The sequence below is a fragment of the Lepus europaeus genome, chromosome 15, assembly GCF_033115175.1.
Source record: "Lepus europaeus isolate LE1 chromosome 15, mLepTim1.pri, whole genome shotgun sequence".
Classification (NCBI taxonomy): domain Eukaryota; kingdom Metazoa; phylum Chordata; class Mammalia; order Lagomorpha; family Leporidae; genus Lepus; species Lepus europaeus.
The window spans coordinates 31,790,561-31,810,620 of record NC_084841.1 but is presented as its reverse complement, the minus strand read 5'-3'; the positions used below and the strand labels follow the sequence as shown (position 1 = coordinate 31,810,620).

The 20,060-nt window shown below is 43.7% G+C and overlaps 1 protein-coding gene across 2 annotated transcripts in view; it reads left to right on the top strand.

Moving 5' to 3' along the window:
• The window catches only part of C9 (complement C9), a 56,390-nt gene that overhangs the window by 12,635 nt on the left and 23,695 nt on the right, over positions 1-20,060 (top strand). For both annotated transcript variants that reach the window (XM_062211973.1, XM_062211974.1), the window contains exons 2-5: positions 1,508-1,613; positions 2,174-2,321; positions 2,557-2,704; positions 10,746-10,884. In XM_062211973.1, the coding sequence (XP_062067957.1) occupies positions 1,508-1,613; positions 2,174-2,321; positions 2,557-2,704; positions 10,746-10,884 (541 nt within the window). The remainder of the gene's footprint in view (positions 1-1,507; positions 1,614-2,173; positions 2,322-2,556; positions 2,705-10,745; positions 10,885-20,060) is intronic.

The window sequence follows — 20,060 nt, the reverse complement described above, 5'->3', positions numbered from 1 at the left end:
TGTTGTAATAGTATGTACACAGAAGACTAATTATTTAAGGAGGGTAGAGAACCAAAATGTGTCCAGGAGGAGATCAGTTTGGTGAACAGGATAGTACAGTGAAAGACCTGAAGCCATGAGAAGAAACGACTGTCTAGGTTGAAGAAAAATAAAGTTGGGAAATTCAAAAGCACAGAGGTGATGTAGACCACTTGAGGCCACGTGCATTAGTTCCCTTTTGCAGCTGCAACAAATGCTCACAAACTGGGTGACTTCAAACACAGGGTTATGATCTTAGAGTTCTGGAGATCCGAAATCTAAAACAGGTCTCCCTGCGCTAACGCCCAAGTGCCCTCTGCTAGAGGGACTTGCATTGCTTGGCTTACTGCCCCTTCTCTGCATCCACATGCTCTCAATGGCTTCTGTCCTCACCTCTCCGTTTAATCACAGACTCGAGCACATTGATTTTGCAAATGGAAAGTAGCTAGCAGTGAGGGAGGGCTTAAAAATAGAAAGGACATGCAATAGATAAATGTCTCAAGAGGAGCTGGGACCTAGAGCTTTGGTGCAGGGTTGGCCTTGCCCAATCATCCCTCCAGTCTAAGAGGCTTCACTGCACAAGGACAGGAAGTGCATGGAATTCTTGTTTGGTGGCTCGTTTTTGGATTTGTCTTTTTCTGTCATATAATGAGATAATTATCCATGGAAGAAAGAGAACTTGAGAAAAGCACTGCTGAACATTGGATCTGGAGGTGCAAGGGGAAGCTGTGAGTGCCAACATGTATGATGCTGAAACGTAGAAAGTTCAGGAATGAGTTCCAAGGTGGAGTGTGAAGTGGTAAAGCACCCAGTTTAGCGCAGACAGGGAAACTGATTAATGAGGTGCCTGCTGCAGGCCTGGCTACCTCCACTGCCTTCAATTCCCAAGAGAACAGGGCAACTCATGCTTTACAGACTCTCACGGGGCAAGTATAAGTGCAAAGAAAGGGAAAAAGGTTTCTAGCCTTAATGAGTGGATAGTGTGGTTGGAAATACAAGCTTAACCATGTAAATCACCTGTCAGGATTTCTTGCCAGCTTTCCCCATTACTACTGTTGTTAAGTTGAAAGCCGTATTAAAATATAGTACAGGAATTAAAAGATGAATTGAAAATACAAAACAGCATGTGATCAAGTGTCAGATGAGAGATATAGAAAAAGGATAAGTAGTATAACTAAAAAGGGAGAGAAGTTGTAAATGAATTAAATTGTTTTGTGGAGGTGTCTTAAAAACAGGCACGCATCACGCTCATTATAAATCAGTGTGTTCCATTGCCTTAGCTGACCGGAACCAATGGTTATTACAAATTCATGCATTCCATTACCTTAGCTGCGACCAGGAGCCAGTGGTTATTACGAATTGCTGTGTTCTATTACCTTAGCTGACCAGAAGCCAATGATTATTGCAAATTGGTGTGTTCCATTACTTCAACTGCGACCAGGAGCCAATGGTTATTATAAAATTTGTGTGTTCCTTTCTATTACCTTAGCTATGTCCACGAGCCCATACAAAGGAGCGACCCTCTGCAGCCCATAGACTGCAGGATGAGCCCATGGAGTGAATGGTCGCACTGTGATCCTTGTCTCAGGCAAATGGTAAGCCGCCTTCTCCATTCCCCCTGCCCTTCCCAAATGAAAACTCTTGCTGGCATCTCCGGGGAAGTCACTGTGAGACCAGGCGCTCCTGCAATCGAGCTCCAAGCCCAGAAAGAGAAACAGCTAAATGGAGGTGACTAACCTCGCCAGGAAATGTGAATATTGATGATATATCAAAAGGGTATCAAGTCACAGGGCTGGGGAACAGCCCGTCTGCAGGCTGTGTAAAGTTCCCAAAACCATTTGGACTGGCCCTTCCAAGACAACCACAGGTAGGACTTGAAATTAAATAAAGCTATGGCACACTGATTTTTAACTTGATAAACTTGTATGGCCCACAAATGAGTTATGAATATGCAGGTGGTCCTTGGCAGAAAAAAGATTCCTCACCCCCAGGAGATTGCAAAACCCAGAATATGCGGTGTTACTTTAAGAAACACTGGTAACTTCTTCCACCACTTCTGCCTTCAAGTCAATGACTCACTTGGGTTTGCAGGGCGGCATTGGTATGGCTATGGCTTTAGACCATAATGCTAATCTCTCCAGCTGGTTTTGCACAGTTTCGTTCAAGGAGCATCGAAGTCTTTGGACAATTTCACGGGAAAAGTTGTGTGGATGCTCTGGGCGACAGGCGAGCGTGTATACCTACAGAGGCATGTGAAGACGCTGAGGAGGACTGTGAAAAAGACGAATTTCAATGTGGGACAGGTAATCCTTACACTCTGCTGCTGGCGGGTCTGTGTGAGAAGAAACAAACATGCCTCTAGATCTTGTATTTCCATGTGTGAAAGGGCCCCACCAAGTGCCATCTCTGTGTGCCCTACAAAGAGCTCAGAGAGGGCTGTCTGACATGTCACCTCTGGCATTGAAGTGTGGTTGGTAACTTCCAAAAGAGAGGGAGAAAGTTTGCATTAGACAGAGTTTGTCCTGGTTTTGATTGCAGGCAGGTGCATAAAGAGGCGACTGCTGTGTAATGGGGACAATGACTGCGGAGACTTCTCGGATGAGGATGACTGCGAAACAGAGCCCCGCCTTACCTGTCGCAACCGTGAGGTGCAGGAGTCCGAGCTGGCACGGACAGCGGGCTACGGGTCTGTATTTCACCTGTATTTTTCCAGATGAAGGGGAGTGATGGTGATCTCCATCTCTCGTTTTGCTAAGCAATTGGAGGGCTTGTGATTAAGTTTGAGCTGGACTGTGAAGTGCTGAGCCAGTATTTGGGGATCATTTGGATAAACTGCCTGGCCCCGGATGGCTCTGTACTGTCAGGATGCTAGCTGATCACTTCTCTGTCTAAATGGAGATAAAATATTTAATTGATGAACCTCTGAAAGAATGTAGCAGTGTTGACACAACATGCTAGCATTTGGAATTGAATCGCTGACGGTAGGTCTGGCAATTCAATTCAAATATTTGAATTGCCAAGATGGCTGTCTTCCTTCCACTGGAACGTCTGGGTCTACACCTGCTGAGGCAATGTCAGCATTCTGGAACTGACCCAGGAAGAGTGGGATCAGAGGTAGCAATCGTCATGCCAGAGGGTCATGGGGTTGAGGTACTGATTCTCGTTATAGAGTTGGTGTGTCACTCATTTTCCATGTAAAACACAGGGGCTCTGACAGATGGCTATAAATCTCAAAAGGAAAGTCTTGGACTTTAGAAATCAGGGTTAGTGTGTGTGTGTGTGTGAGAGAGAGAGAGAGAGAGAGAGAGAAATAGATTGCATGGTATTTCAAAGATAGAATTCTAAGAAGATTACCATACTTCTGATATACAGAGACCTGTGCTCCAGGAATTGGGAAAGTTACAAAGACCTAAGGTTCTGTTCTTTTCTGTTCCATGAAAGCATCCCAAGGATACTGCCATGAACTCATCAACAGCTGCTCTGAGCTGTTTTTGGTAAAGTCACCTCGGGTGGATTTATTGGAAAATTGTCTCCTTTCATGCAGCAGTACATTGACAGAGATGGCATATGGCTCTATTTTATACCTGTAATATAATGTATCTGTTTTTCCTCACAATCTTAGTGCCTTGTTTATAGTAGTTGCTCAATGAACATTTGAAAGTTGGATAAATGCATGAACTCATTAATGAATGAAAACCAATACATAAGTGCTTTCTAAAACATTGGCAATTGCTATCAGGCAAGGCTGAAACCAGGTCCCCGGAAAGAAATTCATAGTCAAAATGCCATCCCCGAGACTGGGAACTGGGAGAGGGAAGAAGATGGGAGAGAGGCAGTAAGGCTGATGGAGGGACTGAGGTAGTTGGTTCTCATCCAGGGGTGATTTTACTCCAGGGTACATCTGGTGATGCCCATTTTAGATGTCACAACTTGGAAAGGGCAGAGGTAGGGAGTGTAACTGGCATCTAGGGAATCGGGGCTAGGGATGACAGCAAACATCCTACAATGCACAGGACAGCCCAACGCAAAGCACCAGTGGTGCTGAAGTCGAGAGATTTAGGTGCCAGGCAGTTCCTCTGTATCAGATTTGGCAGGAACTAGAGATATCTCCTATCTCTGGGTTGGACGAAAACTTTCACGTCTTTAATTGAAATAAGAAAAAAATGCCAGGAAAGCAAGAGTTGGACACGAGATTCAAAATTTCACGCATGCTTTGCTCGCTTCATAAAGTCTTGTCTACGCAGCATTCCAGTTTACCCACAATGCTTTTGGCTCTTAGCCTAAAGATGGGAATCTTGAATCAAATGGTTGGTCTTGCGTCCCAAGCTCAGCAAGGCCTCCTTAGGAAGTGGCAGCTAATGATATGGGTTTTGTCCAAAACCCTGTAACCAGATCATGACAAATATGAATGAATCAGTACTGGTTTTGCTGTTTTCCTCCAGGAAGCTGCATCCATGGTGAAAACCCATTACTGCTTCATTTTGCTTTGTTTGGGAGCCAAGAAAGTCTTCTTCCTAATCTAAACAAGAGAGTCTAAGGCAGGGAATTACATATGTTATTTATTCTCACTCCACGCAAAGTTAAAGTGTGTCTTATAGGAAAAGAATACAGAAATTTTGGCCCACTTAGCTGCAAAACAGTCATTCAAATCTATTAGTTTCCTTTGTTCAAGGCAAAGACACATTTGCTACATAGCATTTGCCAGGGAGCTTCATGATGAGGCATCTCAGCGAGCTGGCTAGGAATTTTTAAATGCCTCCTGCTTTACCATGGTCAGGGTTGGTGTCGGGGAACACCACAGGCTGAGCCTTCCAGGCTAAGAGGGTGGGGCCCCTGCGATGGGCGACAGTCAGCTGCTGGAGTACAAGTGAAGTGCTCTAATGCAATCAGTCCATCAACACTGTTTATGGAATTCCTGTGAGTGCGGACCTGTGACACATGAAGTCTTCATAAAACCTGTTGTTGTGTGACAGATTTCATTTGCATAATGCTTGGACCTTTTCAAAATATTTTTGCACATTCCATCTATAGATTTTTATAATCTACAGGATTGTTAGAGACAAACTGAGGGATTGCAGGGATAAACTGAGTAAGATAATTAGGGCCATGTGGCCAAGTAGTTCCTAGCAGAACTCAGACCCAAGTTTCTCTGACTCCTATAAAACTCTATTTTTCCCACCATTCCACCTGACCCTCCTCTCAAACCCCCACCCTCACCACCACCCCCATTTCTCTCGATCACTACAAAATCTGTAAGCCAACACCTTGACACCAAAGCAGAACTTACCTTAAAAATCAAACTTCTTAAGCAGCTGTTTATTACCCAAATGTTTGAATTAAGACTATACAAGAATGGTATGTAATCAAATTAGTATTTAAGAAGAGATCACAAAACAAATGCTTAGGTAATTTATGATATTCTTCACTGTCATTAACATAAAGTATAACCCTCTTCCATTATTCTCACATGCAGCTCTGGACTGTATGTGAACTAGAGGCAGTAGGGGATAGCACCCCAAACACCACATCACAGCAACATGCTTTTTTTTTTAAGATTTATTTTATTTATTTGAAAGACAGAGTTACAGAGGTAGAGACAGAGAGAGAGGTCTTCTATCCGCGGTTCACTCCCTAGATGGTCGCAACGGCCGGAGCTGCACCAATCCAAAGCCAGAAGCCAGGAGCTTCTTCCAGGTCTCCCACGTGGGTGCAGGGGCCCAAGGCGTTGGTCCATCTTCTACTGGTTTCCCAGGCCATGACAGAGAGCTGGATTGGAAGAGGAGCAGCTGGGGCTAGAACCAGTGCCCATATGGGATGCCGGCGCTTCAGGCCAGGGCTTTAACCTGCTGCGCCACACGCCAGCCCCAGCAGCATGCTTATAACCTGCTTCTACACAATGCGCCTGGAAAACCTCAAGTCCTCTCAGCTGTCCCACAGTCAGATTGTTTTGTGTAGGAGTCAGAAGAACTTGTGGTGACCAGTTTATACTTTATAGCAATCCTTAGGCCAGATGAATTCAGTTCTGTCAAGACTGCTTCAATCCAGCCTCTTCAGTTGTAGAGGTTTGAGATTCTCCAGAAATGTTTAGGGAAACCCTCCAATCCATCTCTCATTCTTCGAAAAAATAAATAAATAAATAAATCCCAACCAGCTGTAAATGATTTGCAACATGCAAGGCTTGCTTTTGTTTGTGATCTCAACATCACGCCACTTCTGTGAAGGGCACTTTTCGGTTCACCTGGTAAATTGGAACTGCCTCTGGTTCTAGATGCAGGTGTGAAAACAGGCATCTCCAAGTGCTGCCCAAGAACACTTGTTGTTTTCTTAATTTCCCAGGCAAAAATGACTTTGCATGGAAGTTTTCATGTTTCTTAAGAGAAAAAAAAAATTGGCTTATTCTAGACAAGACTGGCTGTCTCTAGTGGAACCAAGTCAGAAGCTTTTGAAACATTTCTTTCTTAGCTGTGCCTTCGATCTTGCATCAGCTTCACTGTCACTTTCCAGATGGATCCAGCCAACAGGCTAATTTGGTGCTTTGTGAAGCAATAACCTTGAAACTTAGGGTATACACACTATGGGGTGCACAAAAACTTTCCACAGTGGTGATAGGTAAGCTTTAAGCTTTTCCTTTCTTATTAATTATTTAATAATAAATCATCCACTTCCATTTGTACATTTTTTTCATAAAATTGATGACAGATGTCTCAGGTACATTCAAGTTGTCAAGCCCTCTCCTTCTTGTTTTATTTATTTATTTAATTTATTTGAAAGGCAAAGTTAGAGGGAGATTCAGAGAAAGAGATCTTCCATCTGCTGGTTCACTCCCCAAATACTGCAATGGTCAGGGCTGTGCCAGGTTGAATCCAGGAGCTTCATCCAGGTCTCCCACATGGAGCCAGGAGCCAAGAGCTTCACTCAGGTTTTCCACATGGGTGGAAAGGACTTGGGCCATCTTCCGCTGCTTTTCTTGGTGCATTAAGCTGGATTGGATGTGGCGCAGCTGGGACTCCAACCAGTGCCCATATGGGATGGCGGCATTGTAGGCTGTAGCTTAACCTGCTTTGGCACAACATTAGCCCCCTTCCCTCTTAAATGATTCTTAAAGATTTATTTGAAAGGCAAAGGGTGTGTGTGTGTGTGTGTGTGTGTGAGAGAGAGAGAGCGCGCTTCGATATGCTCTTTTACTCCCCAAATACCTACAACAGTTAGGTCTGGGCCAGGCCAAAGCCAGCAATCATAAACTTTGTCCTAGTCTCACACGTGGTTTGCAGGAGCCCAAGCACTTAAGCCATCTTCAGCTGCCTTCCCAGGTGTATTAGAAAAAAACGTGGATGGGAAACAGCAACTGGGACTAGAACTGACCCTCCAGTATGGGTGCCGGTGTCACAAGTGGCAGCTTTACACAGTGCCAGCCCCCAGCTCTCTCCTTGACCCTATTTTTTTTTTACAATCATTTATTTCCCACTTTTGCAAATCAGAGTATACCTCTCAGCCATCCCACATCTTGCTATTGGGTAGGAAAACGAGGAAGCAACTCCAAAACTTGGTACTCAGCTGGACTCTAATGCCATGGAAGCTACGTGGTCACTATTTTTTGTTACGAACAACATTGAAAGATGTCTTAATCTGCTGTCAGATAATGGACTATAAAAATTTTTGATGAAAGATTAGTATGTAATCTTTTTTGATATGTAATTCAGAAGATCAAAGAATTGAGTGACATTGCTATAATAAAAGTCCTTCCATTTTTATTTGCATAAAGTTTCTTAACATTTAAATCTGTAAAGGTCTGTAAAAATGGAAAGTATAAATGAAATTAATGTGAATACATATCTTTTCCTAGCACTAAGTAATATCCATGGATGGAACTGATCTACTGATTTTAAAAAATATTTCATTAACTTGATTGTGATTGCCAATATAATTTTACTTAGGTTTAGCAATGATTCCAAAATTTTAATATTTACCCATACTATTAGTAATGAAAATTTTTACACATAGGCCCTATGGTCAAAAGATACTTAATTTTTTAAAATCTCAATATATTTTTGGTATGGTAAAGTATAACAAAGGGACAGTAAAAACCTTACAAGCATAAACTACGTCATGATGTTAAAATTCTATGGGAGAAACAAAAATTTTGAGACTATAAAGGAGCACAAGGTTTGTAGGAAATCTGCATATTTTATGCAACTTTGCTGTGAAACTAAAGCTGTTATAAGAAATATGACTACTATAGTGACCCACCCTAACAATAGCATTTACATTCATTAGATTTTTTTTAAAGTGGCCAAATAATTAAATTTTGAAATATAGATATTTACAGCATGCAAGAAAATTATATCTCTGCAACTATCTAAACTTATGATAAAAATATTACATGTCACACTCAAAAGGTACCAGAAGGTATCACTTGTCCAAATTCCCATATGTGATATGCAAACAGACAATCTACAGCCTACTACTCCCAAAATATGCCATTCACATTTGCATCTCTTGCCCACACTTTTCCTCCTGTTCTTTTAGCGCCCTTCAAAACCCAAATCCAATGTCACTTTTTCTGAAAGCCATAAAGCTATCCCACGGGGCGGTTTCCCTCTTGGAAGATCTACATTACATAGCACTCACACAGACCCCTGACTTGGCACAAAGTGTATTCTTCCTTGGACTGTGTTTTTTTTTTTAATTGGTAATTGTATGTCCAACTTCCTAACCTAAATGAAACAAAAACTGTATTTATAATGCTACTATTGTCCTCCTGCTATTACAAACAGTATACCAAACTAAATACAGCAGTCACCTAAGAGTTAATCATCATTCTAAACAAAAATTTTTTATTCATTGAAAGTAAAGAGAGAGGACCTCTGTTCATGCAGACACACAGGAGTGGGGAGTTCACTACTGAATAAAGATGTAGTTGAGGCTTCGTTTAAGAAACGAACGTGGTCATTTATTTCCAGTTTTATATATTCTGGAGGTGGAAGGTGCAGCAAAATCTCCATGACATTGAAATAAGTACTGCTCACAAGACTGGACATCACTGGCACCTCCGCCTCAAGTGGCAATGGCAGTGGCCAGGGTGGCTCTGCTTCTCACAGGTCCGGGGGTCCCCGGAGGGTCAAGGGCTGCTCAGAGGAAGCCTGTCTCTAGGCAATGGCATAAATGCAGTAGAGCAAAAGGAAGTGTGGGAGGCCCTCTCCGGCACGCTCGGAGCTGACCCAGTGTCACTCAGCAAGTCACGAGGCCCATCACGAAGACCAGGAGGAAGGAGGTGTGCTTTGCTGTGATGAGACCCTGGCAAGGGTGGAGGTGCAAGGATAGGGGAAGAATTGGAATCAAAATTTCTATCGTGGAGGACAAAATATAAAGAAAGGAATCCAGCTCTGTAATGGGGCTGTTTCTTAGTGGTTTTTTTTGTTTGCTTCTGACTCAATAGGTGTAATGTTTGCTCTCACATGCAAATTTTGGGACCACAGTGATTGCCATGAAAGCTATTTCTAGTGGGACAGGACGTGGGGGATGACAGTTAATGTTATCTCTGTCAGCCCTGAGAAAGATTGTCATGTATCCACTCCTTGTCTTCTGTTGAAGTTGAATCATAACATTAATTTTATTTGTAGCTTCAAAGTTTATTTAAGATATACTCTTTACATGAAGATGCTGTTTTTAACTAACCCACTGCAATGGGATACTCTTCCAGCTGTTTTCCTTGCATTGGCCATGGGTTTGCAGTAGGTCATCCACACACAGACAAATGCTTCTTGCAGCCAACATCTGGATTCGCAGCCCAGACTTAGAGCTGTTAGAGGTAGGAATGTGGTCCTGAGCAATAGCTGAACTTATGCTTTTGTGCCAAATAAGTTACAGATTTGAGGATCAAGCCTCCATTCTTGCATGACTGGATTGGGACCACTTAATTCAGATATCTCCTAGACAGTAAAGCTATGTTCCTCTGAAGATAAACCTGTACTCCACAAAGACTTAATTACATCTAGTCCATATAGTGTGTGTAAGCCCACAAATCAAACTTAACCTTTTTAAAGCTAAACCAGGTTCTTATGGATGAATTAAAGCTTGCCAAATAAAAACATTTTGCTGGGAGGTGGGGAGCAAGGAAAATTTTCGAAAATGCCTTGCCAGGATGCTGAATTTTTGTGTTCCTCTTGGAAAATATACTAGGAATAACATAAGCCTGTAGGGAATGAGGTTATCGATAGCCAAGCCATGAGACAACGCAGGAGAAACGGGTTAAGTTTAAAGAGAACAGGGAGAGAGAGAAGAATCCCCCTGTTGATTCACATATGAAAAATTGCATGCATGCATTATACTGCCCCCCTGGGATGCTCTGTTCTCAAATAATTTAAACAGTTGGTATTACAGCATTGGCTCTTGGTTCACTAAAAGAGGTTAGGTAAGAGTTATGGCAGTGGCGTTAAGACTCCAGGAGCCAGATGGTCCCATGTGCCCTACTTACTGCATTTCTTTCATTGCTCACTAAACAGGGCCTTGGTTACCTAAAAGAGTTTACAAGGCCCTCCTAAGCCATGCTTTCTGCCAGAGACAGAGCCAAGCTGAACAGGCTCTTGCTTCTGTTCCTGATTATACTGCACACATATCGGGTGCCGGTGACACGAGCCGAAGCTGTCTCACTTTGCCCAGCTACCCAGGGCTCCATGGCTCTGGCTGTGCTGTTTCCACATGCCTGATGCTACTCTGTTCTTTCTCAGGATCAACATTTTAGGGATGGATCCCCTAACCACACCTTTTGACAACGAGTACTACCATGGACTCTGTGACCGTGTTTGGGATGGGAACACTTTGACATACTATCGAAGACCCTGGAATGTGGCTGCTTTGGTCTATGAAGTAAGTCTTCTCATTGTTCAGCTTTTGGATGAAAAGTTTCTTCAGTAAGTCTAATCATAAATACTGTGAAAAATCCAGGATAATAAGAATTTAGTGTGACCTTAAGACTTACTTAGAGAGGAGTTATATCATGGGTCTCCTTAGAAACGTGCAGCAGTCATCATGAATCCTCAGTCAGTCATCTAGTGATAAAGATTTGGCAAGTGTCTGGACTCCATGGTAAAGTCATCTGAGGTTGTGAGACAGCTACAGTTAAATGTGTACTGACTGAAGTAGTAAGGCACTGCTCCTTACTACGAAGTTTGCTCTCTTCCACCCTTCTTTCCTTTCCTTCCCTCCTCTCTGTCACCTTTTTTTTCTAACATTCAAAGATAATTCTAATTCTTATAAAACTATTTCTTAAAATTATTTTTCTTGGGCTGGTGTTTTGGCACAGCAAGTAAAGCTACCTGCAAGGCTGACATCCCATGTGGGTGCTGGTTTCTTTCTCTCCTAACTGCTCCACATAGGATCCAGCTCTGTGTTAATGGCCTGGGAAAAGCATCAGAAGATGGCCCGAGTGCTTAGGTCCCTGCCGCTCACATGCGAGACCCAGAAGAAGGTTCTGGCTCCTGGCTTTAGCTTGGTCCAGTCATGGATGTTGCAGCCATCTTGGGAGTGAACTAATAGTTGGAAGATCTCTTTCTGTCTCCCCTTCTCTCTCTAACTCTGACTTCCAAACAAATCTTTTTTTAAAAAGGGAAAAAAATTATTTTATTCTGCAGAGTGCCACCCCAGACTTGCTATCTTCTTTATATTTGCCTGATGCTCAAGAACTCTCACAGACTGGATCCCTGCCCTACTCAAATATTAGCACATATCACCTTTAGAGATGCCTTCTTTGGCAGAAGCAAGAAATAATAAAGAGCAATAATTAGCTTACTCTGAATGAGAAGTTATGATGTTTCTTGAAATGGTCTCATTCATGGAGAAGACACGGAATGTCCTCTTGATTCCATTGTTACAAAGCTCTTCTTGTTAGTCTTACACACACACACACACACACACAATCTAAGGGTAATTACTATTACTTTTTTTCTAAGAATGTGAAGATCAATCCCTTCCGATTGCAACTGGAAGTGATCCTGTTTTCTGATGAGTGCAAAAACCTTTCAAGTCTGGACCATTTGACAGGCTCTTTTTCACATGGGACCAAGGTGCCCTGTCTCTCAGACCAGTTTCTCACAGTCTGAGGGAGATATTTGCCTTTCTGGAGCACAATATGTTGTGAGGGGAAGGTGACAATGTTTCTGAAGACTATTACTCAAGTCCAGCTTTCTAAGTAGACTGCACCACACATGGCGCCCCTGGCCCCTGGGGCTGGAATGAGGGTTATCGCTGTGCTGTTCTCTCCTTGTTTTGCATTCCACAGTTTTCCTGTCCTCACCCCTGTGACCAGCTCTTGGGTTCTCTGCCTGAGCGATGACTTGTGTGACAATGATGAGGGCTGGGTGGGGTTGCCCAGCACTGACCACTGTTTCCCCTTTACACATCCCTGGAAACAGATGTTTTAGCATTTCCAAATGTTTTGGATTTGAGGAAGGGGATGTGTTCCTCACCCTGTATGTTACATACACCATCAGTGGGGTTCGGAGCAGCTTCCTATAATTAAGCACATCAAAACCTGTGTAGCAGAAGTAATGTGTGTTCAAACAAAGTGGGACAAATGAAGACTATAAATGACTTTTATCAGTTCAGGTCAGACCAATGCCTCCAGATGAGTTTTGGTATCAAGCTTATAAATAACAAGATAGGAATTATGGATTTAAAGATGTATTGTGTTCTAACGGAGGAAGAAGGCCATTGACATTGAGTAGGGGTCTGCTAAAATCCTCAAATCACCACCTCCATGCTGCCACTGCTTGTGATCCCCTTATCTGAATCTATTACGGTCTTGGAAAATAAGCACCCAAACGTAACATTCACACGTAGAAGAAAATGAACTTAGGTGAGTGGAAATTTCTTTTTTTTTTTAAGGTGTTTTTTTAAAATTTATTTGAAAGGCAGAGTTAGAGAGATCTAGAGATCTAGAGAGAGAGAGAGAGAGAGAGAGAGAGATTCCATCCACTGGTTCAGTCCCCAAATGGCCTCAACACCCAGGGCTGGGCTGTGCTGGTCTGAAGCCAGGAATCAGGAGCTTCTTATTATAGGTCTCCTATATGCATGCAAGGGCCCAAGCACTTGGGCCATCTTCTACTTTCCCAGAAACATTAGGAAACTAAGGAAACTTGGATTGGAAGCAGAGCAGCCAGGGCACCAACTGGTGCCCACATGGGATACTGGCATCACAGGCAGCAGCTTTACCTGTTACACCACACACCAGCCCTGGCATGGGAAGAGGCCTAAATGATGACTTCTTACTCCGACACATTCAGACTACCTAAACTTAGTGTCTTATCTCAAATGAGATGTGGCTTTAGAGACACACTGTATGGGTTAGAATCCACTTCTGCCCTTCAGTAGCTGTGAAATGTTGAGCAAATTACTTATCATCATTTTACCTCAGTTCCTCACCTGTAAAACAGAATTAGCAAAGTCTACTTAGTGAAGATAAATGAGTCTTTTTCTTTTTTTTTTTTAAACATTATTTATTTGAAAGGCAGAGTTACAGAGAGGCAGAGGCAGAGAGAGAGAGAGAGAGGTCTTATATCCGCTGGTTCACTCCCCAAATGGTCACAACAGCCAGAGCTGAGCCAATCTGAAGTCAGTAGCCAGGAGCTTCTTCTGGGTCTCTCATATCTGTACATCTTCTACTGCTTTCCCAGGCCATAGCAGAGAGCTGGATCGGAAGTGGAACAGCTGAGACTTGAACCAGCACCCATATGGGATGCCAGCACTATAGGCAGCGGCTTTACCCTCTACGCCACAGCCCTAGCCCCAATGAGTCTTAAAATATACAACAGAAAATTACTCTCATATAACAGGTCCTCAGTAAATATTTACTAGTATTCATTTTTAGAGTATAATTAGTAAAACACTTAACAATGCTAGGTATAGAATTAGAGGTCACATCATAGGTAAAAATTCACTGACCAGTTTGTAAGTTAGAAGTAATGACCCAAAACAAGCTAAAACCTGTAAATGTGGGGGAAGGGGATGATGATTACATTTACAAATCAGATCTTTTGCTGTTGAAAATAATAATTTACAAGCCTAAATTAGATCAGAATTTCATTATACTTAATCTTAAATCTCAGGGACCATGAAAATGTAAGATTTAGGCAATGCCCAGAGCTTGCAAAATGTACCCAGATTGTAATCAGCCACCCCAAATCCTGCCAGAACCCTGGGTGACTTCCATATCTCTGTGGGTTGCCACTGATCCGTTACCATGTAACTTCCTCTCCCACCCCACTGCAGCCACTTCCATGTCTAACCATGACTTCAGCTGAACATAAATCTGAAAGTCCAGTGTTTAACCCTCTCACCCACCATCACGGTCTAATCGCTCATCTCGCCCTCCGCGTACACCCGTAACCTCTTCTTAAAACACATCCAGATCTCGGGATTTTGTGGCACCTATGTTTCTCCTCATCACTCGTATCTTTATTCTTTCTTACTACCATCCTTCCACTAACTTTGAGGTCAGTTTGTCTTATTCTCGTTCCCGGAGATTAGTTGTTTATTTGAGGTCTTTTTTCATTCTAGATGCAGGCGTCTATCACTATAAACTTGCTTCTTAGAATTTCTTTTTGCTGCACTCATCCCATAAGTTTTAAAATGCTATGCTTCCATTTTCATTTGTCTGAAGATATTTGAAGTTTTTCCTTCTAATTTCTTCTTCGACCCATTGCTTGTTCAGCAGCGTGTTATTAAATTTCTATATAAATCTCTCCAACATTTCTCTTGCTCCTGATTTCTAGTTTCATACCCTCATGGTCAGAAAGGATACTTGATATTATTTCAGTCTTTTAAAATTCCTTGAGGCTTGTTTTGTGGCCTGACATGTAACTTACCCAGGAGAATATTCCACGCGTGCTTGAGAAGAGTGTACATTCTGCTGTTATTGGATAGAATGTTCTTGCATTGATCTGTTACGTCCATTTGGTCTAAAGTATAGTACAACTCCATTGCCTCTTCACTGATTTTCTGCCTGGATAATCTCCCTCCTGTTGAAAGTGGACTATGCAAGTACCCTATTATTGTAATTTGTCTCTCCCTTAGGGTCCATTAACAACTACTTTATACATTTATGTTTACAATTTATATTTGTAAATATTTACATTTATACTTATTATTTCTATTTATATTTACAAGTGTTATATCCTCTTGATGAGTTGACCCATTTATCATTATATGATGATCATCTTGTCTCTTTCTATAGTTTTTGACTTAAAGTCTGCTTAATCTGATGTAATTATAGCTGTTTCTGCTCTATTTTGGTTTCCATTTGTGTGAAATGTCTTTTTCCATCCCCTTAACTTTCTTCTTTTTTTAAAAAAAAAGTATTTCTTTATTTGAAAGACAAAGTTACAATCAGACAGAGAGAGAGGGAGAAAGATCTTTCACCCACTGGTTTACCCCTAAATGACCACAATGGCCAAATCTGGGCCAGGCTAAAGCCAGGATCCAGGAGCTTCATCCAAGTCTCCCATACTGGGGCAGGGGCCCAATTACTTGGGCTATGCTATGCTGCTTTCCCAAGTACTTTAGCAGGGAGCTGGATTGGAAGTGGAGCAGCAGGGAATCCAACTGGTGTCCATAGGTAATGCTGGAGTCACAGGCAGCAGCTTAACCCCTACACCACAATGCCAACCCCAGCCCTTTACTTTCAATCTATGAGTCTCCTTAAAGGTGAAGTGACTTTGTTATAAGCAACATACCTTTTTCTTGTCCATTCAGCCATCCTATGTTTTTTGTCTGGGGAATTTATTTACATTTAAGGTAATTTCCTTATAGTTGACTGCTGGTGCTTTATTTTGTTCCTTTAGAGGTACCCTGTTTCACTGATAATTATTGACCCTTGTGGCCAAGTATGTCTGCATAGTTGAAGAAGCAGGCACTTAATCCAGTCTTTATAGACTGCCTTCGGAAGGGAAAGCCCTTTAACCATCCCATCCAAAGATTCTAGGAAAACCATCTCGCATGGTTTGCAGGTGGTAGCTCACTGCTAGAATCCTTGGGTCAGCTGGCCTAGGGCCTGATCCACTGGAGCAAACCTGGACCCTGGGTCCACTGGATCCTGGAGACCTTCAGTGCCATACTGTAGCCAGGGTCTATGAGGACTGGCCAAGCAGCTGAGTGTGTGGGTGCTAAGGTCTTTGAGGCCTGGTGAGGATGCTGCGGCCATTAGGATCTGCATTGTATTTGGGTGAGCCTAGAGTCGGAGTCTATCATGGTATGCCTGGGTTCTGGGTCCCTGAGGACAAGCCTGGCACTAGGTGAACACAGGCTTGGCCTGGAGATGGAGTCTGTAGGACTGGCCTGCTGTTTGCAGCCATAAGGCCAGCATGGATCTGAGCTCTGTAGGAGTTGACCTAGTACTGGGGTCAGACCAGTGGCTTAGTCCTCAGGTGGTAGCCTGGAGTGCCAGATTGCAAGGGCCAGTCTGGCGCTGGAACACCTGTCACGCAGGGCTGTGTGAGCTAGCCTGGGTAGGCCCAGGGCCGAGTCTGTGGGTACTGTCCTGGAGCCTTGGTGGCAGCAGATCCTGTATTCATGGGGGCTAGCCTGAAGCTAAGGTGCACCTGGAGTCCAAGGCTGCAGATGCAGGGCTAGCCTTAGGATGTGCTGGGCTCTCAGTCAGCAGGGGCTAGCCTGGTACTTGAGAGAGCCTGAAACTTGTGTCCACAGGTCTCAGCTTATCGTCTGTGGTTCCAGGGCCAGACTAGTACTGGAGCTGTCCTAGAGGCCAAGTTCTGTTGGGGGAAGGGGGAGGGAGATGGAGGCCTGGAGTCTGGGACTGTGCAGGGCCGGTGGAGGACCTGGGCTCATGAGCCTGGCTTGGCAGGAATGAAGGCTGGAGCACCTGTCTATAGCTACTGGCAAAGAGTCTGGGGCCATAGGGATCTGCCTGGTACTGAATTTTGCTGTGAGAACATAGTGTTAGAGGCCACAGCGAAGTCCAGTTCTCACTTGATCTCCTTCCTCCACCTGGAGGGTGTCTCTCTCCAAACTGTGCTGCCTGGGGCTGGGGGAGAGTTGCCATTGGTACCATGCAGAAGTCCTTCCTGCCATCCTTCATTCATCTGTCCTTGTTTCTCTGCCACACCCAGGTTCTGTAATCTCTCTTACGATTTCCTTGCTCTTTGGGAGATATTTGCGTGTGTGGGTAGGTGCTCAAATACACAAGGGACCTACTCGGCTAAGTCTTACTCTGACATCTTGCTGAAGTCATTCCTCTGTGCGTCTCCACATAAACACCTGGCACAGAGCGAGCACTCAACAAATATTAGTTATAATCGGTAGCTATTGTTGAGCTTAACACATGTATATTGAGCACCTACTGTGTGCCAGGCACTTTAGTAAGCAGTGAGGCTAAACAAGTGGATAAGACAGACATGGTACATAATGACTTGGAAGTTATGATCCCAAGATCTATTTAAAACAATTACAAAAGATGTCGCTTTCATTTTTATTTTGTTTTGTTTTAAAAGAGGAGCCACAGGACGCTTCTAGCAAAAATGGTTTGTGAGTCTGTGAGGCCATGAGAGGCTTCCCTAAAGAAGTGATATTTAAGCTTAGACTTGGAAGAAATAGGAATTAACCTGGCCAAAGCTCATGGTGTGTGTGTGTGTGTGTGTGTTGTCAGAAGACTGTGGAGAGTAAGAGAACTTTTTTTTCTTTTTTTGACAGGCAGAGTTAGACAGTGAGAGAGAGACAGAGAGAAAGGTCTTCCTTTGCCGTTGGTTCACCCCCCAAATGGCTGCTATGGCTGGCGCGCCGCACTGATCCGAAGCCAGGAGCCAGGCGCTTCTCCTGGTCTCCCATGCGGGTGCAGAGCCCAAGCACTTGGGCCATCCTCCACTGCACTCCTGGGCCATAGCAGAGAGCTGGACTGGAAGAGGAGGAACCGGAACTAGAACCCGGTTTGTCGTGCCACAGGCGGAGGATTAGCCAAATGAGCCTCAGTGCTGGCCAAGAGTAAGAGAACATGGGGTCCAGGATAAACACCTGGCTCCTGCCATCGGATCAGCGCGGTGCGCCGGCTGCAGCGCGCTACCGCGGCGGCCATTGGAGGGTGAACCAACGGCAAAGGAAGACCTTTCTCTCTGTCTCTCTCTCACTGTCCACTCTGCCTGTCAAAAATTAAAAAAAAAAAAAAGAGTAAGAGAACATTTAAAGAAAGAAAAGGGCCCTGTGGTGAGCAGACCCTTTGGCTGTGAAGATGGTTAGGAGGCTGGCAGGCTGGCTTGCAGGCAGGGAGAGAGTAACTCAGAGTAAGTCCAGTTGTGTTTTATTTTAAGGCAGTGGGAAGGCTGTAAGTAGGGAAGGAACAGCGGCAAGGCTGCTCTTCCCTGTGAGGCGAGATGTTTCCCCCTGCAGCCCTGTCTTTAAAATAACTAGCTGCATGTCAGCCTTTCCCTCAGTCAGTACTAGCTGTGCGCTCCCTGAGTGGCACAGACACCCGCCTATCTGCATCACTGCCAGGCAAGAATCACATCATCACTTCTGGAAGCTCTCTGACAAGGAAGCTGACCTGCTGCCATTGGGTATTAGTCCATTTTCTGTTGCCAATAACACAATACCACTGGCTGGGTGAGTTATAAAGAGATAAGGTGTATTTTGGCTCTTGGCTCTGGAGATGCAAGATTGAGGGGCTTTGTCTGGCTGGCAGAGTCTTCAGGGCATCCCAGGGCGAGAGACAGGAGGTCAGAGTGTGTGTGGTGGTGGTGGGGGGGGGGGGGGGTTGTCCTCCTCTTCTTATAAAGCCCCAGGATTTGATCTTAGGTCTCCACCCTCAGAAACTTATCTAATCCTAATCACTTCCCACTGGCACCGCCTTGAACACCACAGTCAGATTACATTTCTACCTCTTAATATCTCACAATGAGAATTAAATTTCAACAGGTGACACCTTGGAGAACACATTTAAATTGTATCCAAACCATAGCACATCGACACCTGACAATAGCCAAATTGGCAGAAGATGTTTTCATTGAAAGTTTAATTTCTATGTTTTTTAAAGATTTGTTTATTTTGAAAGTGAGAGTTACACAGAGAGAGGAGAGGCAGAAAGAGAGAGAGGTCTTCCATCTGCTGGTTCACTCCCCAGATGGCTGCAAGAGCTGGAGCTGCACCGATCCAAAGCCAGGAGCTAAGAGCTTCTTCTGAGTCTCCCATGTGGGTGCAGGGGCCCAAGGCCTTGGGCCATCTTCTACTGCTTTCCCAGGCCATAGCAGAGAGAGCTGGATCGGAAGTGGAGCAGCCGGGTCTTGAACCGGCGCCCATATGGGATGCTGGCGCTTCAGGCCAGGGCGTTAACCCGCTGTGTCAAAGCACCGGCCCGAAAGTTTAATTTCTAAATAAGTTGTTTAGCTTAGGTTTTTTTTTAATGCAAAAATGTATGTGACTTAAAAAATTAAAAGTTCAAACAGCAAAAAGGTTATACAAGGAAGAGAAGTCTGCTTGTTTTGAAATTTCCATTTCATATTTCTCCTTTTCAAGGCAAACACTGAGGGGCACCGAGCTTACTTTTCTACTTATTGTCTCTGCACACATAAGCTTTCCTTTCTCTGTCAGGTGTAAAGTTTAGAAACACAGTTGTTGAAGTCAGACAGTTCAGGACTCAAGTCCTGGACTTCCTAGTTAGATTTGCTAACATACATAAAATACTTTAAATAGTGCTTGGCCCATAAGCCTCCAATGAGTGTTAGCTTTGTTCTTTCTTTCTGTCTTAAAAAAAAAAAAAAAAAAAAAACATGGGAATATGTATCATCTCTTCTGCAACTTAGCTTTGAATTATTCATGTACTATCTTTTGAAAGCTTGATATACTCTTCTCCAAATTAGTTTTTTTAAATTGTTTTCATCTTGTTTGAAGGGGAGAGAGACAGAAATTATCCATCTGCTGGTTTCCCCCTAAAATGCCTGAAATATCCAAGGATGAGCTAAGTCAAATCCAGGAGCCCAAAATGCAGTCCAGGTCTCCCACATGGGTGGCAGGGAGCCAAGTACTTAAGCCATCACTACTGCCTG